Here is a 21,318-nt window from a genome sequence, read left to right on the forward strand (position 1 = left end):
AAATCAAGAAATCTGGTGGCTCTAAAGAATGGGGGTAACAGCCTGAGAGCGACAAGTAGGATTTCATGATAGACAATTATATAGATAGTTATTTATATATATACTACACACAAACATATATAATAATAATATTTAATATATATACACTGCACACACAAACATTATCGCCCAACAAAAATTTGTAGCCCCCCCCCCCCCCACACACACACATTTCGCCCCCAAAATCGCCCACTACGGGTAGCCTAAATACCGGGTTTCATAGTTAACGGTTCGATCTACTATTAAATTTGATGATTTTCCTTTTCCTTTTTTAGCAGTTCCACCGACACTTTAAAACTTGAACCATAAATCTTTGAGTGTTTAAAAGACTCTATGTTATCATCAGGCAACCAACCCCAGTTGAAAAACAAGTATAAACCAAACTTCATTATTTTTCATGTTTTATATAGTATTGGGTCATATTTATCAATTTTAAATAGATATAAACTAGCAATTAAGAAAACTGATTCAAACCATCAAAACCGAACTGTTTTGATCCGCCTAACATATATACCCAATCAATCTGGACAGGTTAATTTTTTTCAAAACAGTTTAATATTTCCATCAAACCTAAACAAGACAATCCTTTTTATCGACAGTTGATCTCTAATGCATTTACTACATAACTTTGCGTACACATAACACTTGGTCTCATATTAATATTGATTTGCTCATAACAAGGCTTCGACCTTAGATCCCATTCTAACACTCCTCCACACGATCCATATGGGACCCTAAAACCGACCTTGCCACGCCGTTGTTTCAACAAATTTATAAAAACATATAAAAAGATGTATCTAAATATAATTTTGTTACTCAAGTTAGAAAGCTATACATATGTTTTATTTAACAGCAAACCTACAAATGTTATTTTTAACAATATAAATATAGAAATAAAAAGTCAAATTCTGAATGATATAAAAAAATATTAATCTAAATTTATAAAGTTGGGTAGGAACACACAAGGGGTAATATTGTAATTTAAGAAGATCTCAGCGTCTGCTCTCACATCCACCACTTTTAACATCAACCACGTTCTCTGAACAACATATAAAACTAGTGTAACTCAGCCAGCTAATTAACTAATCTTCTTCTTATTATTAATATCACTTTCTCTCACTAGTTTTTCCCCAATTTAACATAACACCTCTCAACTCATCATTGTCTATCTTCACATTACCAAAATCATACATTTATTATCATATCTCAATAATAATAATACTCGATTGCTGTTACTTCAATCAATGGATTAAGCCTCACCTCCACTGCATTAACACCTACATCACTTTATTCATTCAGGTAATACTTATTTCACTCTTCATCACACAATTATTATATTAGCATTCGTTTAACGTAACTTCATAGATCTGCTTATTTCATACGTTTTATTTATTAATTAAGTTTGTCCTGTTCAAATAGTTGTTATTAGAAACCCTAGCTATAGATCTTGCTGCTAATTTAATTAATGCCTATTAGGTCCAAAATTGACTGACTCTCATTATGTAATTTTCAGTTTATTTATCGTTTTTGGTAACATTTCAGGATGAGAAATCGCGATTTATTCGATTGTTTTCTGCTATTCACCTTTGTGATTCATGTGGTTTTAGCTGCCGATTACGTCCCGACCGATAAAATCTTACTAAATTGTGGTGCAAATGCCAATGGTGATTTATATGATGATGATCATAGGCGGTGGACTTCAGATGTAGGTTCCAAATTCGCGTTAGATGGTGCGGATTCTATAGTTTCCGATGCAGCCACTCAGAAACCTTCAGTTCCTACTGTTCCGTACATGACCGCTCGCATTTTCAGATCTGAATTCACCTACAGTTTTCCAGTAGCTCCTGGACGGAAATTCGTACGCCTTTATTTCTATCCTGCGGCTTACGCTAAGTTTAACGCCTCACAAGGTGTCTTCTCTGTTGTTTCGGGATCATATACCCTGTTGAGAAACTTCAGTGCGTATGAAACAACGAATAATCTGAACTATGATTACATTTTCAAGGAGTATTCTGTGAATGTGGATTCGGGAGCTTTGAATCTAACATTCACTCCGGCTTTGGGTACTCCCGATTCATATGCGTTTGTTAACGGGATAGAAATTGTGTCACATCCTGATATTTACTCGTCTGATGGGAATACAGTAATTGTTGGAACTGGGACGTCGTTTGATATTAATAATAGCACGGTCCTTGAAAACGTGTACAGGTTAAACGTTGGCGGGCAGGCGATTTCCCCATCGGGTGATACCGGGCTTTTTCGACAGTGGGGCGGTGATACACCGTACATATTTGGTGCAGGGGTTGGTGTCCCGGTGGCCACTGATGCAAATATTACCATCAGTTATCCATCGGGTATGCCTGATTATGTGGCGCCGGTTGACGTGTACAAAACCGCCCGGTCAATGGGCCCCACCCCTGAAGTCAACATCGGGTATAATCTAAGTTGGTACTTTGATGTTGACACGGGTTTTTCATATCTTGTTAGACTTCATTTTTGTGAAATTGGGCCCGAGATTAGTAAGATTAACCAACGCGTGTTTGAGATCTTTATAAACAATCAAACAGCCGAAACCGAAGCGGATGTGATCGCTTGGGCCACAAAGAAAGACGTTCCCGTGTATAAAGATTATGTTGTGTTTTTTGCTTTCGGTGCTCCGCGAGAGGATCTATGGCTCGCGTTACACCCCAACCCCAAGTCAAAATCACAATATTATGACGCGATATTAAATGGTGTTGAAATATTTAAGATAAGCGCGAGTGATGGGAATCTCGCAGGGTCGCTTCCGTCACCGGCTCCCGTTCAACCGATCATTGATCCCGATAGAGGAGTACTTAAAAAGTCAGGTGACAACAAAAACAAAACCGGGTTGATCGGTGGCGGTGTTGCTGGAAGCGTTGCGGTTATCCTCATTATCGGTTTGTTCCTTTGCTTATTTTCCCGTATAAGTAAAAAGCAAAAGGATCCAACCTCGAGCGATGGCCCGTCGGGTTGGCTTCCACTTTCGTTATACGGAAACTCACATTCCTCGGGCTCGACTGCGAAAACAACCACCACCGGAAGCTATGCATCGTCACTACCATCAAACCTATGCCGCCACTTCTCGTTTTCCGAGATCAAATCGGCCACGGAAAACTTTGACGAGTCGTTACTACTCGGTGTTGGTGGATTTGGTAAAGTTTACAAAGGTGAAGTCGACGGTGGGGCCACTAAAGTTGCTATTAAACGAGGCAACCCGTTATCCGATCAAGGTGTAAACGAGTTCCAAACGGAAATCGAAATGCTCTCAAAGCTACGTCACCGCCACCTCGTCTCACTAATCGGTTATTGCGAAGATAATAATGAAATGATATTGGTTTACGATTACATGGCGCACGGGACGCTTCGCGAGCATCTTTACAAAACGCAAAACCAACCGTTATCGTGGAAGCAACGGCTTGAAATCTGCATAGGCGCCGCTCGTGGGTTACATTATCTTCACACCGGTGCGAAACACACGATCATCCACCGTGACGTTAAAACTACAAACATTCTCCTAGACGAGAAATGGGTAGCGAAGGTTTCCGATTTCGGGTTGTCGAAAACTGGGCCCGCGTTGGATAACACCCACGTGAGCACGGTCGTGAAGGGTAGTTTCGGGTATTTAGATCCCGAATACTTTAGACGACAACAGTTAACCGATAAATCCGACGTGTACTCGTTCGGGGTGGTGCTTTTCGAGATATTATGTGCCCGGCCCGCGTTAAACCCGACACTACCGAAAGAGCAAGTGAGTTTAGCCGAATGGGCGCAACATTGTTACACAAAGGGCATCCTTGACCAAATAATTGACCCGTTTTTAAAAGGGAAAATCTCGCCCGAATGTTTTAAGAAAGTGGCTGAGACCGCGGTGAAGTGTGTGGCGGATCAAGGGATTGAGCGGCCGTCGATGGGGGACGTGTTGTGGAACCTTGAGTTTGCTTTGCAGCTTCAGGAGAGTTCGGAGGATAGTGGCGGCAATGTGGTGGTGGATATGGGGGGAAGTGGTGGCTATGATGAGGTGGTGGTGAAGGGGAAAGCGGCAGATAGTGGCGATGATTATGACGATTCAAGAAGCACCGGGATGGATATGAGCATTGGTGGCCGGAGTTTGGCTAGTGAAGATTCGGATGGGTTGACTCCGAGTGCGGTGTTTTCACAAATTATGAACCCGAAAGGTCGTTAAGATGCCGGATTCGGGTAAGTTGCCGGAAGTTGGTTTTTATTAATATTTGTTGTGGTAATTTATCATATTATTTTTTATTTATTTTTACACCTAAGTTTGATTATTTGTTTTGGAATTCCATCACTAATTATAAGTTGTAATTACAGTTTTAAGAAGCGTTTGAATAACAGTTCCGGGATCGATTATTGTTTTATAAATGTTTTCCATGATACTGTGTGAACAAGTGGATAACAATCATGAACACGGACGGAATGTTTAATTCATTTATCTAAACGTATCAAATCGGTAAATGGGTTGTGGGTAGTAATCAAGTTGTAAACATTGTTAATTAGATTAATGGGTTATAAAAATAGGATATTAAATTATTCATAATGGTTAAGTTAAGAGTGTCAACTCGAACCTAACCTCGCATATAAATGAGTTGTATATATATATATGAATATGATAACCATGTGGTATTTTTGTTAGGCTTAAGGTCGCGTAAGACATACCTAGAAATAGATAAAACAATAAATAATGAGATTTTTGATACCCGGTTGCGGGCTATAATAAGGTAGGTAAAGTGTAATAATAACAACCGTAGATTGAGGCGAGATTGACAAAAATGCACTCGCCATGTTAATGGTGGTCCACTACCAGCTCACCACATTGTATACTGGAATGCTTAATTGTCGTTTTTGAGTTTTAGATTCAGTTACATGTTAAGGTGTAGGTTTAGTTTTTATTTCTAAATTGGCAAATTAGTAGGGTGGAATGAAAATCAGGTGTGGTTGTTGTCTTGTTAAGTAAATCCGAGTAGAACCTGAGTAGAACTAATGAATCAAAAACAATGGTAAATCTTGATTTGATGAATCGATTAAGGACGTGTGGTTTTAACAATACAACTTTGTGAATAAAGAAAGTAAATAAGATTGATAATGACGTTAATTAGAGAAGTAAATATTCATATTAAAATGGTGAGTTGTAGTCTATGCACACACGGTGTTCTATTAAATGCCTAAATTCTAGTCAAATATTGAAAATGTGAGTGAGTTACAATGTCTACTTAGGTGACATAATTTGTTTGAAAAGCTTAAATCAGTGGATATATGGTTATGATAAACTTAGTTGGAATCAATTTACATTTTTTATTATGTAACATTTTCGATTATGTAACATTTATAATTAGGTTACATCTTCGATTATTTAACATTTTCAATTATTTAATGTCTTCGATTATGTCACATTTTTTATTATGTTACATTTTCGATTATGTAACATTTTTTACTATGTAACATTTTCGATTATGTAACATTTTTAATTATATTACATTTTCGATTATTATGTAACATCTTCGATTATCTTACATAATCGATTATGTTACATTTTTGATTATGTAACATTTTCGATTATGTTACATTTTAGATTATGTTACATGATCGATTATGTTACATTTTCGATTATGTTACATAATCGATTATGTAACATTTTCGATTATACTACATTTTCGATTATGTTACATAATCGGTTATGTTACATTTTCGATTATGTTACATAATCGATTATGTAACATTTTCGATTATGATACATTTTCGATTATCACGTTTTTGATTATGTTTCATTTTCGATTATGTTACATTTTCGATTATGTTACATTTTCGATTATATGTTACATTTTCGATTATGTTACATTTTCGATTATATGTTACATTTTCGATTATATTTCATTTTTTATTATGTTACATTTTCGATTATATGTTGCATTTTCGGTTATGTTACATAATCGATTACGTAACATTTTCGATTATGTAACATTTTCGATTATATTAAATTTTCGATTATGTAACATAATCGATTATATTACATTTTCGATTATATGTTACATAATCGATTATGTTACATAATCGATTTTGTTACATAATCGATTATGTTACATTTTGATTATTTTACATAATCGATTATGTTAAATTTTTAGATTATGTTACTTTTCGATTATATGTTACATTTTCGATTATGTTATATAATCGATTATGTAACATTTTCGATTATGTTACATTTTCGATTATGTTACATTTTTGTTTATGTTACATTTTCGATTATGTTACATTTTTTATTATGTTACATATTCGATCATGTTACATTTTCGATTATATGTTACATTTTCGATTATGTTACGTAATCGATTACGTAATATTTTCGATTATGTTACATTTTCGATTATATGTTACCCGATCGATTATGTTACATTTTCAATTATATGTTACACGATCGATTATGTTACATTTTCAATTATGTTACATAATCGATTATGTTACATTTTCGATTATGTTGCATTTTCGATTATATGTTGCATTTTCGATTATGTTGCATTTTCGATTATATGTTGCATTTTCGATTATGTTACATAATCTAAAATGTAACATAATCGATTATGTCACATAATCGATTATGTCACATTTTCGAATATAATTGATTATGTTACATAATCGATTATGTTATATTTATCGATTATGTTACATTTTCGATTATGTTACATAATCGATTATGTTACATTTTCGATTATATTACATTTTCGATTATGACATTTTCGATTATGTTTCATTTTTTATTATGTTACATTTTCGATTATGTTACATAATCGATTACGTAACATTTTCGATTATATTAAATTTTCGATTATGTTACATAATCGATTATGTTACATTTTCGATTATGTTACGGTTCGATTATATGTTACATTTTCGATTATATTATATTTTCGATTATGTTAGATAACCGATTATGTAACATTTTCGATTATGTTACATAATCGATTATGTTACATTTTCGATTATGTTACAAAATCGATTATGTTACATTTTCGATTATGTTACGGTTCGATTATATGTTACATTTTCGATTATATTATATTTTCGATTATGTTATATAACCAATTATATTACATTTTTCATTATGTTACATATTCGATTATGTTACATTTTCGATTATATGTTACATTTTCGATTATATAACATTTTCGATTATATTACATAATCGATTATGTTACATTTTCGATTATATGTTACATAATCGATTATGTTACATTTTCGATTATGTTACATTTTCGATTATATTACATAATCGATTATGTTACATTTTCGATTATATGTTATATTTTCGATTATGTCACATTTTCAGTTATGTAACATTTTCGATTATGTTAAATTTTCAATTATGTTACATTTTTGATTATGTTGCATTTTCGATTGTATGTTGCATTTTCGATTATGTTACATTTTCGATTATGTTACTTTTCGATTATATATTACATCATCGATTATGTTACATTTTCGATTATATGTTACATTTTCGATTATGTTATATAATCTATTATGTAACATTTTCGATTATGTAACTTTTTCGATTATGTTACATTTTCGATTATGTTAAATTTTCGTTTATGACATTTTCGATTATGTTACATATTCGATTATGTTACATTTTTGATTTTGTTACATAATAGATTATGTTACATTTTCGATTATTTTTCGATTATGTTACATTTTCGATTATATGTTGCATTTTCGATTATGTTACATAATCGATTTTGTAACATTTTCGATTTTGTAACATTTTAGATTATGTTACATTTTCGATTATGTTACAATATCGATTATGTAACATTTTTGATTATGTTACATTTTCGATTAAGTTACATTTTTTATTATGTTATATTTTCGATTATGTTACATTTTAGATTATGTTACATAATCGATTATGTTAAATAATCGATTATGTTACATTTTCGATTATGTTACGTTTTCGATTATATTACATTTACGATTATGTTACATAATCGATTATTTTTTGACTTGAAAATGTAAAACATATGAAAGTTAGAATTTTAAATGTGACTGGGTTCAAAATTATTTTTAATGACATTTTTGAAAACAGTAAAAAGATGCGGGATTTTGCACATTAAGTATTTTTCACATGATTATTAAATTTAATAAAAAATGACAAACAATTATGAAATGCCACATCCAGGCCTATCAATACTTTTAACTTTTATCAAATTAGAAACCTTTTGTGTCAACATTGACTTTTTTTATTAAACAGTGATCAGAATGTTGCATGTGAAACAATTCGTACAAAATTATGCTCAAATGAAGCAAAACATTAACAAAATTGAACGGGTTAACCTGTTAATTTTTTTTTTGTCAATTACAAAGTCTAAAAGCCTCTCAAACTTATCAAAATCTTTTTAATGGTGTAGCTCAAAACTATTATTATATGAGAAGTATTCTCCGAAACTGGTTCATAACCAAATTTCTTTCAATTATACATACATGATACCGAGAATAAATTTTCAATATACAGAGTGTCCTTGAGTATGTTTGTTCACGTGCATTATTTTTTTTATTAAGTTCATTTTTTTGGAAAAAATCATCTTGTGATATAAATAAAATCAATTTATGTATAATGATACAAGTATAGATGTAATAAATTTTTCTATATACATTATTTATTGTTTTATTTGTAACTTAACTATTTAGATCATCCTGTGTGTTACACGAGCACTAAAGCTAGTAAAAATATATACCAAAATAACAATATACATAAATAAAGTATTAATTAGTAAATAATAAAGCACAAAGTGTTCGGGATTTGAATATATATCTTTAAGCTTTGTTGGTCTTTGAAGTGAAGTGTGAAAAGCTATACATTTTGCTACATGGAATCCAGGACGTGTGAAAGCAATATAGCACACATCCCTTGACCTAATTTAGTCATAAATAATTGCCGATTACACCTAGAATTTTAATTTGTTTGTTTCTATTATTTGGTTTAGTTTGTCTTACCAAGTGTGTTTTGTTTGTACGTTTTTGCAAGTGAGTACTGGGAGGATACTCACATGTGTTGTCCACTTCCTTCGGTACGAGGGAAGCTTTAACCCTTATTCTTAACAAGCCTATTGCCCTATTGGGTCTGACCTAACGAGTATCGGTCAAATTCAGTGTATACATATAGGGCTGTAACGAACTAAACGTTCAGCGAACAGTTCGTGATCAATTGTTCGACGAAAAGTCCGTCGCTTAATAAATGAACGAACGTTAACATGATTTGATTGGTTTTTTTAAGGTAATGCAATAAGCTAATTATATGTAACGATAGAACAATTCCATAGTTATTCATAACTATTGCATAAAAAATGTAGGTTTAACCAAAAAAACATACCGGAAAGTTAAACATTTGGGTTTACTAATTACTAGCTAGTTCGAACTTTATCAGGAACAATCTCAATGAATTAAAACATGAACATGTCTAAATGTGTTTTTCACATCGAACACATCATTGGTCGAGAGTTGCATTACTATATGGATATAAAGGTGATAGTCCGCTCCACATGTAATATTACAAGATCTTACATACACATTACGAATAATGAGTCTATACATTCATTTCTCTCCTTATCTAATTTATTATTTATTTACCTTTTATTGTGTCACAATTGCAGATTAACACTCGTTTCTCCCCTTATCTAATTTATTATTTATTTACGTTTTAGTGTGTCACAATTGCAGATTAGTTGAAGATCCATACAATCCAACCATAACGAAAAAATAAAAATCAAACTGAATCAAGTGAGGTACCAATGGTTTAGTTATGCTTCTTTTATAACCGATCTTTGTGGTTTAGTTAGTACTCGAAGGCGGAGCTTGGACCAAGGAGAAAAACAGGAAGAGTTGGGGGGGGGGGGGTTCAATACATATAATTTTCAAATGAAAATGCATACTTTTACACAACCGAGCAAAAAAAAACACACACACATAAGTTTTTTTATTTTAAACAATATATCGTTTATCTTATCAGTATATTATATGAATTAATGACATTTTTTTTAACTCACAACATGGTTTAAAATAGAACATCCTTCACACGTCCACTTTCAAGCACATTTTAACATATCAACTTTCATATTAGATTTCCCCGCGTATATAAAACAGACTTGTTTTCTCTTCAATGCTACATTTACTTTCAAACACCCATATTAGAACAGAATTTAAGATAACACACACGCACAAATAATGTATATGGGTATCACTCTCCCTCTGAATGCATTTCTATTGGTGATATTTGGTTTTGATGATGCACTTGTTCGATTTCCTGCGTCAGAAAAGCTCTAACTAAAATAACATTCGATCAACTCAAATGTGAAACGGATAATTAACTTAAATAAATAGAAAGCCCTTCCAAATAATAAAAAACAAAAACATTTACAATTACAACCAATATATAAAAATCCAAATATCTGTAGTCAATCTTTCTCCCCATTGTATTTTTTAAAGAACTAAATATATAAAAAACAGTTTTACTCTATAGTCTATACGAACATTACACATCAAATATAATTCTATCATTTTTTATAAAATATATATATATATAACGCCCTGCTTGAGGTGCGCGCATATTATGTATATATGTGTAAACCCTCGGGTGGGCAAAAGTGAAATTGCACTAATTTTGACGTTATTTTACTAATCTCGTGAAAATAACGTTAAAAGTGGCGGAAGGTTAATCAGGCATCATGTGGTGGCGTTGATAGCCGAAAGACGAGGGTACATGCACCAATCAGCCGGTATCCCGATGATTGAGTGCTATGTGCTTTATGTCCAAGGCTTGATGCAAAACTACTATCGAGCCGGGGGTCTCACCGGAAGCAGCCTCTCTATCCCTATGGGGTAGAGGTAAGGCTGTCTACATCTTACCCTCCTCAGACCCTAACATAGCTTTGCTATTGGTTGGATATACTGAGTACGATGATGATGATGATATATATATATATATATATATATAAATATAGTTTAATAGTGATACATATACATATACGTCATATCCAAGAACTAGTGCAACGTCACTCACATTTTACACACTCGCACGTAAGCACGTAACAACCTACGACTTCTCTCTTGTCTGGGGTACTATTGTTTTAGCGCGTGGATACGGAAATCTATCTTGTCATATTTAGAGAATTTTATAAAACCACTACTTGTATTTTTATACAATTATAATATGATATGAACAATAAATATATACATTATTTTGTAGCTATATATTATTGGCAACTGGCAAGTGTGTTATCTTGCAACCAGATCTCTTAAGACCAAATAACGTATGGAGTATACCTCTTGGCGTGAAAGTTTTCCAAGCAATCGGATCAAAGCCATTCAAGAGCTCATACAAGGTCAAGCATTGATCGATTGTATTCAAGAGATCCGCGGTCAACCAGAAAATAACGAGTCTAGTCTTAAGTCAGTTGACACTACACTGGTGCAAATCATTAAGATGTTTGATAAAACTCGTTCAATCTTGAACTCAACCTTGCCTAATTTCAACGTGATTCCTCAAAATCGAACTTATGATCATATAAGTTCTCCAAATAATTTGGATGACATAAAGTCAGAAGATTCTATGGAAAGCGTTGTTATACCGGTAAAAACTAAAAGAGGATGTTATAAAAGAAGGTATGTTATATTGAATTTTACGTAACCTGATACTATTATAATTGTATATGATGTACGCATGATATATTTGCTATGTTGAAAGTATCGAATATGACTTGATTTATGTGTAAGATTTGACTTTTCATATGTTATCCTCATCGATAGAAGTTGCTGATAAAACTCTTTGATAAAATACTAGAAAAAGCTCTTCGGTATTTACAAATGTAACTTCTACTTTGATTGATGATGGACATGCTTGGAGAAAGTACGGTGAAAAAGTGATTCACGACTCAAAATACAAGAGGTATGTATAACTTTTTATTATATGCAATATAACTCTTTAATGGTGTTAAAACCAATATCTTTAATTAGATGTCATAATATATTTTTTATATTGCTAACTACTCTATTGACTATTATTTACAACTATAACAAATTTCAAACCTTCTTTGTAGGTAGATTAAGAGTTATAACTCTAGTAAGACATGTTTTGCTCATTTTACTAATGCATGCTTATGAATATGCAGACAATATTATAGGTGCACACACAAGTTTGATCAAAGGTGTCAAGCAACCAAACACGTTCAAAAGATCGACGACGAGCCACCAATGTATAGGACAACCTACTATCAGCACCACACATGCAAGAATTTACAAACAACACATCAAATCATTTTGGATTCTCCAAACTCTAGGGACAATTCGGTCCTTTTTAATTTCGAAACAAATACAATCATCAAGAGAAACCAAGTTGGCCCTTTCTCCTCCTTAACCAAGCATAATCCCAAGGAGGGCATTCCTTGTTTAAGTACGCAACACAACAATGTTTCTTCGTCTGATTATAACACAACGAAGGATCCAATCACACGGTCCTCACAAATTTCGTTGAAACCTAACTCTGCGGTATCATCAGGGTTAGATCATGAGAACAAGGTCTGTTCTGGAGTGTTTTCGTCTGCATGTAGTACACATCCATATGAAATATGCAATATGCTTGGAAGCAATGATTTTGGTGAAATCCTCTCTGAATTGTGCAATATAACTGGTTAGTTTCCATTTTGGAGAATTATATGTAATTTCATCATATAGATGGCAGCCTGGCGTGATAAAGTGTAGCCTTCTTTTTTTAATAAACTATATTAATAAGTTTGGTTGTTATATATCGAGATAAATTTGCCAAAAGTTTCTCTACTATATGAATGCTATTATTAGCTCTTATTCCAAATTTTAAACAATACCTGCGGTGTCACCCAAAACTTCATTCCACGGGCTTGCCATACAAAAGGTGCAACCGCGAACACATGGGTGATATAGAATTAAACTAGCTCAATGTACCACCAAACCGACTTCGTGTACAATCTAGAAGTTGAGGGATGGTTGTGGCTTCGAATGATGGACCTAAAGACATTTCCATGTTTAAGGCTGGTTAGTGATGGAATGGAAAAAAAAAACTAATGTGATATTGTTGGAAAAATTTTTCAAAATAGGAAAAACAAGCAGGTTAAGATGGATTATATGAGAGAGAAAAGAAGTATTAGAAAACTAGGAGATCCGTCGTTTGAAATGACGGATCTCGACAAACATGTAGGGCCTGCCAGATATTGTCTGGTGAGGTGGACGACAACCATGACATCCGCCATTTGAAATGGCGGAACACAAATTAAATATTCGTGTTCCGCCATTTGAAATGGCGGATGTCAACACTGTTGATCCGTCATTTTGACTGGCAGTTCACATATCCAAAAGTAGCCTACCCCTATTGGTAAAAGTGGATTTTGTTGGGCGTCCGCCATTTGAGATGGAAGATGTCATCCTGACATCCGCCATTTCAAATGGAATGGCGGATATTAATAGTGACTTTGACTAACTGACATGACAACACACCCTTTTTCCTTTTTATATTATTTACTTTTTTTATTATTTACTTATAATAATAACCAACAACCTAAAATTTAATAAAAAAATTATTTTTAACGTTTTTTTAAAATATGTTTTGCCTCTTTATTATTTTTTAGTTTTAATATTATTTAAAAAATACAAAATTTAATATTAATTTTTAATATTAATTTAAAAAATACAAAATTTAATACGAATTTGTCCATCAAATAGTGTTTTTTATTAAAAAAATTAATATTAAACTAAAAAATAATAAAGAGGCAAAACATATTTTTAAAAAACGTTAAAAATAAATTTTTTATTAAATTTTAGGTTGTTGGTTATCATTATAAGTAAATAAAAAAATAGTAAATAATATAAAACGGAAAAAGGGTGTGTTGTCATGTCAGTCAGTCAAAGTCACTATTAACATCCGTCATTTGAAATGGCGGATGTCAGGATGACATCTTCCATTTCAAATGACGCATGTCCAACAAAATCCACTTTTACCAACAGGGGTAGACTACTTTGGGATATGTGAACTGCCAGTCAAAATGACGGATCAACAGTGTTGACATCCGCCATTTCAAATGGCGGAACACGAATATTTAATTTGTGTTCCGCCATTTGAAATGGCAGATGTCAGGGTTGTCGTCCACCTCACCAGACAATATCTGGCAGGCCCTACATGTTTGTTCTAGTTTTCTAATACTTCGTTTCTCTCTCCTGTAATCCATCTTAACCTACTTGTTTTTCCTATTTTGAAATTTTTTTCGATATTGTTGTGAAAGAGAGGATGTGTGTGTTAGAGACAGGCCAAGCCATAAGTGAAAAAAAGATAACACCACCCACCTGTCTCTTAGCACCCATTGAGTTATATGTCAAATTTCGATCGATAATCTACCACAAACTAAACGAATAACTCTTGTTTATATTAATCACAAAATATAACTTTAAAAACTCATTACAATCTCTCAAACCCTAACCTTTTTTATGCTCACATCAGTGAAAAGTTCTGTTGCCGGGAATCAGGCTCAAAATATTGATTGCATGTCAAGTGTTTGATGAAGAAACTCCCCACTGACTTGGTTTGGATATGAAGATGCAAAGAGAAAATTTTAATTATATCCTTATTTAGGTAGAAAATCTTTTTCGGATTCATCATCATCATCATCGTACTCAGTACATCCCACCAATAGCAATGCTATGGTAGGGTCTGAGGAGGGTAAGATGTAGACAGCCTTACCTCTATCCCATAGGGATAGAGAGGCTGCTTCCGGAAGAAAGAACCTTTGTAATTGCTGTAATCAAAGCAACAACCACATCCGAGGCAACCCAAGCAAAAAAGAAACCTCTAAGAAATAACAGCTGCGCGCATCACCATCGAGCAACCTTGAACCTACCACTCGCAACTCCTGACCCAAAAACAATGTCATCAACGAGAGCAACACATGAAGAAACATGTCATCTTACACATCCAACACAAATTACAAATGCATTCTCTATAAATGAATGACAAACTAACTCATTTGCTTAACATTTGCAGGCGACCCAAATAATAACTAAAAGCACTAGAACCACCAACAAAAAGGCTTTAGCAGAAACACTAGAGCAATGCAGGTACATTTCAATCTGAAAAATGTTGAATAAAATACACAACAAATGCTTATAACGTTTTGTCTAATGCAGATTGAAGCTGCAGAACATGCGTTAGTTTCAAATAGCGAAGAAGACCACGCCATAGTCCACATTCCTCAGGTTTGGTTGTGTATTTTTATCATGTGCCATATATTTTATCTACTGTTTTCCTTTTGTCACTAATTCAACATTACATCGTAGACGCGTGCAGGTTCATGCAGATGCAAAAGTGCCTTAATCCACCCACCACCAAAACATATGAGGTCAAAAGACTCTTTTGTTGCTTTCTGATTATGTAATGGTGTACAGTTTCTACAATCATATTTAACTCATTAGTTAATTACACTTTGTATTGTCTTGAACGAACATGAATATGCTTGACATTTTTTGTATATGGACTTTATGTTTTTACGTGTATTTCTTTGTTCGATTTAACGGTCCCAGCGCGGGTATAAATACTAGTTATAATATTAATTAGTAACAATTTTATATATGAATTAAACTGTTGAAACAGTTTCATGCTAATAAAAAGTTAATGTGACATTTAAATTCACTGTGTTTAATGAAATTGATTTGGATCAAAGGTAGCTATTTTTGTTTCTATTTAGTGTTTCTTAAATTGGTGTAATTAGGATGAAATTCGAAGGACCGTGTGTTTGAGTGTTTTCGGCTGTTTGTGACTAATCTATGGATAAATTACACACCATGGCCGTTTAACCAGTTGGTAAGAAGCTTCTTTATACATTTTTTTATTTCTTTTTCTGCATTTCCTGTTGCTGCATGGTGATTATTGCAGTGGACTAGGTAACTAACTTATTGCAGTGGACTTGACTTTCATATGTTTTTATGTAAATAAGCAAAAAGGTCGTATTCGACTATTCGCCCACATCAAGAGACGATTCTCCACTTTACAATGGTGGGTGTAGACACCGTAGTCAAAGTCCGGTCAAAGCAGACATAGTGGTTTTCGTTAGCCCCTGAGTGCGAAAAGGACTGTCGGGTTTTTAGAATGACACATAGTCTTCTGTAATTATACATATTATGCATCTAACATTACTCTATTTTAACTATGAATCTTGGTTGTTACCTATGCTTAACATCCTAAACCACCAATAATATATATATAAATAAAAACCTAAAAGTAGCCCGCGTAATACACGGGAATAAAACTAGTAAATATATATAACAGTATAAACAAACAAATGAAACCCAAACTAGAAAAAACCACCCAAAATCTTACAGAAATATAAAACACAAATCGTATTCGACCTTTTTATGTAAACAACCGTATCAAAACGCGGTTAAGCCCGCAACTGTTAACAGGTCTTGAAAGAATTTTGAAAGTGAAGTTAGTTGACGTGTTTTAAGGGTACAAGAAAACTGCTTCTAATATATAAATAATAATAAACTTTTGGCATCATATGTCCAAAAACACTTATATCTACAAACAAAACAAAACAAAACAAGACAAATTCAACTTCCCTACGTTGAACAAAACATCACATCTTCCGCCTTCAAACTTCAAACCAAAGGGGAACCAACCAACTAAACAAACAAAAACAAAATAATCAAAAATTGAAATTTTTGAAAATAAGAATAATAATCTTTGTATTAACATACAAAACCCTTCTACACTCGACCGTCGAGCCGACGCAGACGACCTCCGGCTCTCTTGTCGGTCCACACCGCCATCCATCACAAGATTAGCAGCACAATTCCGCGGTGGCAAAGAAGGTGGCAATACCGGCAAACGTGGCGGCGGCGGTGGCGAGTAACTCAACCTCGGGGCGGTGTAAATAATCCCGTTCAAACTTAACGACTTCGCCATGTGTTTTCGGCTGACTGTGCCTGGTTCTTGTAACGGGAACCGGCACGAGAATTTCATTTCTTGTATTATTTTGAGGTGTTCGACTATCGTTCGCATTGTCGGTCGTTCGGACGGTTCTTTTTGAAGGCATCTTTGGGCTATGTCAGCCATTGCTCGAGCAGCTCGCGCAGCAAACCGCCCTTTAAGTTGCGGGTCCATTATTAGCGACAGGCGACTGTCATCTGCTAAAAACGGCCGGCTCCATTTTATTAAGTTTCTTTCCTCTTTCGGGTGTCGGCTGTCAAGGTTTTTTCTACCTGTCAGAAGTTCTAAAAGGACAATGCCGAAACTCCATACGTTGCTTTTAGGGGTTAATAATCCCCTTTCGAGTGTCTCGACCGAAAGATTCGCCATTGCCTGAAAAAACGTATTTAACAATTAATATATTGTATTATTACCGAAACTATATATCAGTAATCTCATTTGACACAACATATATATAATTAAAAAACAAATTGATAGAACGTGTGGATTTAACACAAGAAGAAATTCATGGGTTCAAGTTTAGAATTCATGGGTTCAAGTTTAGAATACATGGGTTCAAGTTGGAGTACTGTGCACTTGCAAAGGGAAAGATTCAAGAGTTGGAGTACTGTGCACTTGCAAAGCAAATGCCTATGTGTATGTGTGTGTGTGTGAGAGAGAGACTTTCAGTAGTCAAACCAATCAAAGGAAAGATGTCATTATTGTGATCACTTTGTATACAACATAAATGGATTTACTCATCTGAAAAGACTGTTTTACCCTTGGTACTTCAATCTTGGTAAACTAAAGAGAAATCGTCTTGTTTATGAAAATTTTCAGTTGAAAAGGATGGTTAGATAGGATGGCACTTGTTTTGGGTTGGTGTGATGTTAGTTTCTTGATCAATGAGGTTTATATACTGTTTTGAAAGCTTAATGTTTGTGACAAATTTGGTTGTTCACATGGCTAACATAGTAATCATTTAATGTAATAGACGAAAATATTGTTGGGAAACTAAGAAAGAATAAGAAAATAATTGTCTGTCTTCCATTACGTAGAGAATCTCCTTTGTGGTCGTAGTCATACCTTCTTCGACTATCCTTTTTATTGTTATCACTATAATCTGTTATCTCACACAACTTGAATGTATCTCCTTTGTGGTCGTGATCCCACCTTCGACTACCCTTTTGACCATTATCATCAAAATCAATACACCAATTAATTTAAATGTATCTCCTTTATGTACGTGGTCCCACCTTATTCAACTATCCTTTTGACCATTATCATCAAAATCAGCACACCAACCAGCTTAAATGTATCTCTTTTATGTATGTGGTCCCACCTTCTTCAACTATCCATTTGACCATTATCTTAGAATTGGTTACGTCTATCAACTTGATCCTAGGGTATTTTTCAACTTGATTTTATAGTTTTGGATTTTGTGTTGATCCATTTTGAAAGACCAGTAAGTGGAGTTTGGGGTTGAATTAGTTCTTTATCTAGGAAGGTGAATAGCAGGTAAAGATCAATTTAATTAAGTAGTGACAAAATGTTTAACAATATCATGGCGAGGGTGAAAGGTTGGCAGTGAAGACAGTGGTAGTTGCTCGTGTCGACTGGGAAGAGTTACGACATCACGGTGGTTGGGAAAAAAATAGTGTCATCCTTATTTAAGTTTTATAATAAAATGCTTAAAATAAACATATATAAATTAGTAATTATATTTATTCCTTCACCCAATTCCCATGTATCAATATTAAAAGACTTGTATGTATCACTTTAAGATAAAGATGAAACATGTTGTCACCATATGGTTTTAATCATATTTGTTTCTTGCAATGGTGAATCATTTGTCTGGATTAATGACCGTTTAATCATGTAACATTTATTAACTTTCAAACTTCAATTCTAACCTTTTTTCATAATTTTTTATTGAATGTTGTAACCACATTTCTTTTGACGAGTTCAACTATTTGACTGTTCATTCTTTATATATTAACCTTTTCTTATGGTTTGACTCGTCAGTTTTTATAGATGTGTTTGAAGAAACTATCACTAAAACAAATTTAAGTTAAAATCAAAAGATTCATGAAAATTAAAGGTTAATCATTACCCTGTTTTTTTAAACCCGACAACACTAAAATTGTTGGTAAATTATACTCCACTCAACACAAAGGTTCTAGCAAAATAAAAATATTTAAACAATACAACCGTGGACCATAATATAGATACCTGATATTATCAAGTGCTATTTATATTCATGGTTTTATTTTAAAATTCTCATATCATATATCAAACATTTTCTAATAGTATAAAATGAATCTTTTTTTTTTATGAGGATGGTTGTTAAAAGTTGGTTGTTAAAGGGTAATTTCGTCATTACAATGATGAGAAGAAGCGACGAAAACTCAAAAATGAGAAAGGGTAACATGGTAAATTAAGACAAGGGAACAAGTGGTATCTTGATATTCAACGAAGAGGGGCCTCCATTGAAGTGACACCTCAGTCAAACTTTGGACCATATAATAACCGGTGGGACATACCAGTTGTTAATTGTATTATTATAATTTATAATAATAATAATAAAATCATGTATATAGTATTGAGTATAGATTACCGTCCACACGTTTTTTCCCACACATTTTGTCTTATAATTCTTTGAGCTAAGTACGTGTTGTACCCCTATGTTCAACGCTCAAAAAAGCCCTCGCCGTTGTAACTTTGATACAATTTGAGCCTGGTCGTCGAGACAATGTTTGTTTGACCGCTAAAAAAGAGTGGGCATGGGCAAAGGATAATTAGGGCTATGCGTGGCCCCAAGCCTCTTCATTTTTTCACAACTGTATAAGTTTAATCGATTTCGTTTAAAATTTTTTATACGTAGTGTAAATTTACCTGTTTTCATCCAAAAAATTTATCCGTTAATGAAAATTGGCATATGTACCCCCCCCCCAACGACATTTGTACATTCGTCAATTTTCAAACAAAAAACCCGGCTCATTTATATATATATAAATAATTCGAGCTTTCGTTCTTTAATAAAAGTTAGTTATTCATGTTATTTATATTATTTTACATTTTTGTTTGCATTGTTACAAACTCGATCGTAAGTTTCATTTTTTTGCGTTTTTATACCTTTATTTCTCTTGTGCAATTATATACTTTTATTTCTCTTAGTCGATATGTTTCATTTCATGTTACAAACTTTAATCGTGTTTTTTTATTCAAGTTATGCAATTAGTCAAATTCAAGGCCATATTAATCGATTGATGTTTTGTGTGGACATTTTATGATGATATAATCATCCTTGACCATGATTTCTATGTTACACTTTATATATTATGATTAATTTATAATTTTCAAATCTTTTTAAACCTTAAAATCACCTTTAACCAAGTTTAATGAATTAAAACATCCTTGTTACAGTTTCCCTATAAATAATTTCTGTTCTCTTTTTCCAGCCTTGCCACACCTTTATTTACAAATTTCACTTGTTTTTGTTTGTTATTTCAGAGTTCCTGCATACTTTGACTTTTCAAAGTTAATCCATTCAAGTTTTTGAGTTTCTTATTTGTTCTTGATTCATTCCTAGGGTGTGTCATTTCATGTTATGTTATATTCCATCGTTTAGAATCTAATGTCTTGTTGAAATCAACTTGATAAAGGTTTTGGTTCATCAAAAAATGAACCCAATTCGCTTATGTTGTAGTTTCGATTAAGTTTGGAACTTCTAACATTTTACATGTATAACATATTTATTTCATCTTTATAACTCTAAAAACCATAAAACTAACTTGCTGGAACCCAACTTGACATTTTGTCAAGAGTGTGCCTGACCAAAGATGAACCACTCGCTTAAACTATTTTAGGCCCTTTCACTTTTATTGAAACGAGTCAAACTGAATTAACATGACAAATAACTATTGTAACTAAAGCTTTTAACAAAAACTAAAAACAAATAACTTATAACATTTCGATTTAAAAGTAAACTAATAATAGTGAAATATATAAATGTCTAAAAATCTTCTTTAAAACTCCAAACGACGAACCGGACTCTTCTTCTCTTGTACGTTTTGCATTTTTCTTCTTTCGTATCATTGAACCTAGAAATATTATATAATTTCTTGGATCGCTTGTAGAACTGAACTCGCTTAAGTGCTATTATTATTATCTTTTATTGATCGCTTTGTCAAGTGAGTTTTCATAACCCACTTTAACACTTTTATACATTTTAGGGTGTAACACGTTACAAGTGTTCATTGTTAGTT

The 21,318-nt window shown here is 33.2% G+C and overlaps 2 protein-coding genes and 1 pseudogene across 2 annotated transcripts; 2 read left to right on the top strand and 1 right to left on the bottom strand.

Moving 5' to 3' along the window:
* The first annotated feature begins 1,582 nt into the window (after positions 1-1,582).
* On the top strand, positions 1,583-4,444 carry LOC143548787 (receptor-like protein kinase FERONIA pseudogene; annotated as a pseudogene).
* Positions 4,445-11,094: 6,650 nt separating this feature from the next.
* LOC143548762 (WRKY DNA-binding transcription factor 70-like) lies at positions 11,095-12,826 on the top strand. Its single transcript, XM_077039849.1, has 3 exons — positions 11,095-11,727; positions 11,906-12,010; positions 12,234-12,826. Exons 1-3 carry the CDS (start codon positions 11,378-11,380, stop codon positions 12,754-12,756), a joined length of 978 nt encoding a protein of 325 aa, XP_076895964.1. The 5' UTR covers positions 11,095-11,377; the 3' UTR covers positions 12,757-12,826.
* Positions 12,827-16,654: 3,828 nt separating this feature from the next.
* LOC143548753 (putative serine/threonine-protein kinase PBL19) lies at positions 16,655-17,440 on the bottom strand. The gene is made up of 3 exons (XM_077039841.1): positions 16,840-17,440; positions 16,706-16,764; positions 16,655-16,660 (listed from the first exon to the last, which is right to left on the bottom strand). The coding sequence occupies exons 1-3, from the start codon at positions 17,438-17,440 to the stop codon at positions 16,655-16,657; spliced, it is 666 nt and encodes a 221-aa protein (XP_076895956.1).
* Between the last annotated feature and the right edge of the window lie 3,878 nt (positions 17,441-21,318).

This window comes from Bidens hawaiensis, unplaced genomic scaffold (genome assembly GCF_021521415.1).
Source record: "Bidens hawaiensis isolate Kalapana, Puna unplaced genomic scaffold, B.hawaiensis_p1.1 tig00015249_1, whole genome shotgun sequence".
Lineage (NCBI taxonomy): Eukaryota > Viridiplantae > Streptophyta > Magnoliopsida > Asterales > Asteraceae > Bidens > Bidens hawaiensis.

Excerpts from the sequence above, each read along its gene's own strand:
- LOC143548762 (XM_077039849.1), top strand. The coding sequence starts at position 11,378 with ATGGAGTATACCTCTTGGCGTGAAAGTTTTCCAAGCAATCGGATCAAA. Across the intron at positions 11,728-11,905 it reads AGAGGATGTTATAAAAGAAG|AAAAAGCTCTTCGGTATTTA; the intron begins GTATGTTATATT and ends ATAAAATACTAG. Across the intron at positions 12,011-12,233 it reads CACGACTCAAAATACAAGAG|ACAATATTATAGGTGCACAC; the intron begins GTATGTATAACT and ends ATGAATATGCAG.
- LOC143548753 (XM_077039841.1), bottom strand. The coding sequence starts at position 17,440 with ATGGCGAATCTTTCGGTCGAGACACTCGAAAGGGGATTATTAACCCCT. Across the intron at positions 16,765-16,839 it reads GTCGAGTGTAGAAGGGTTTT|TTGGTTGGTTCCCCTTTGGT; the intron begins GTATGTTAATAC and ends TTGTTTGTTTAG.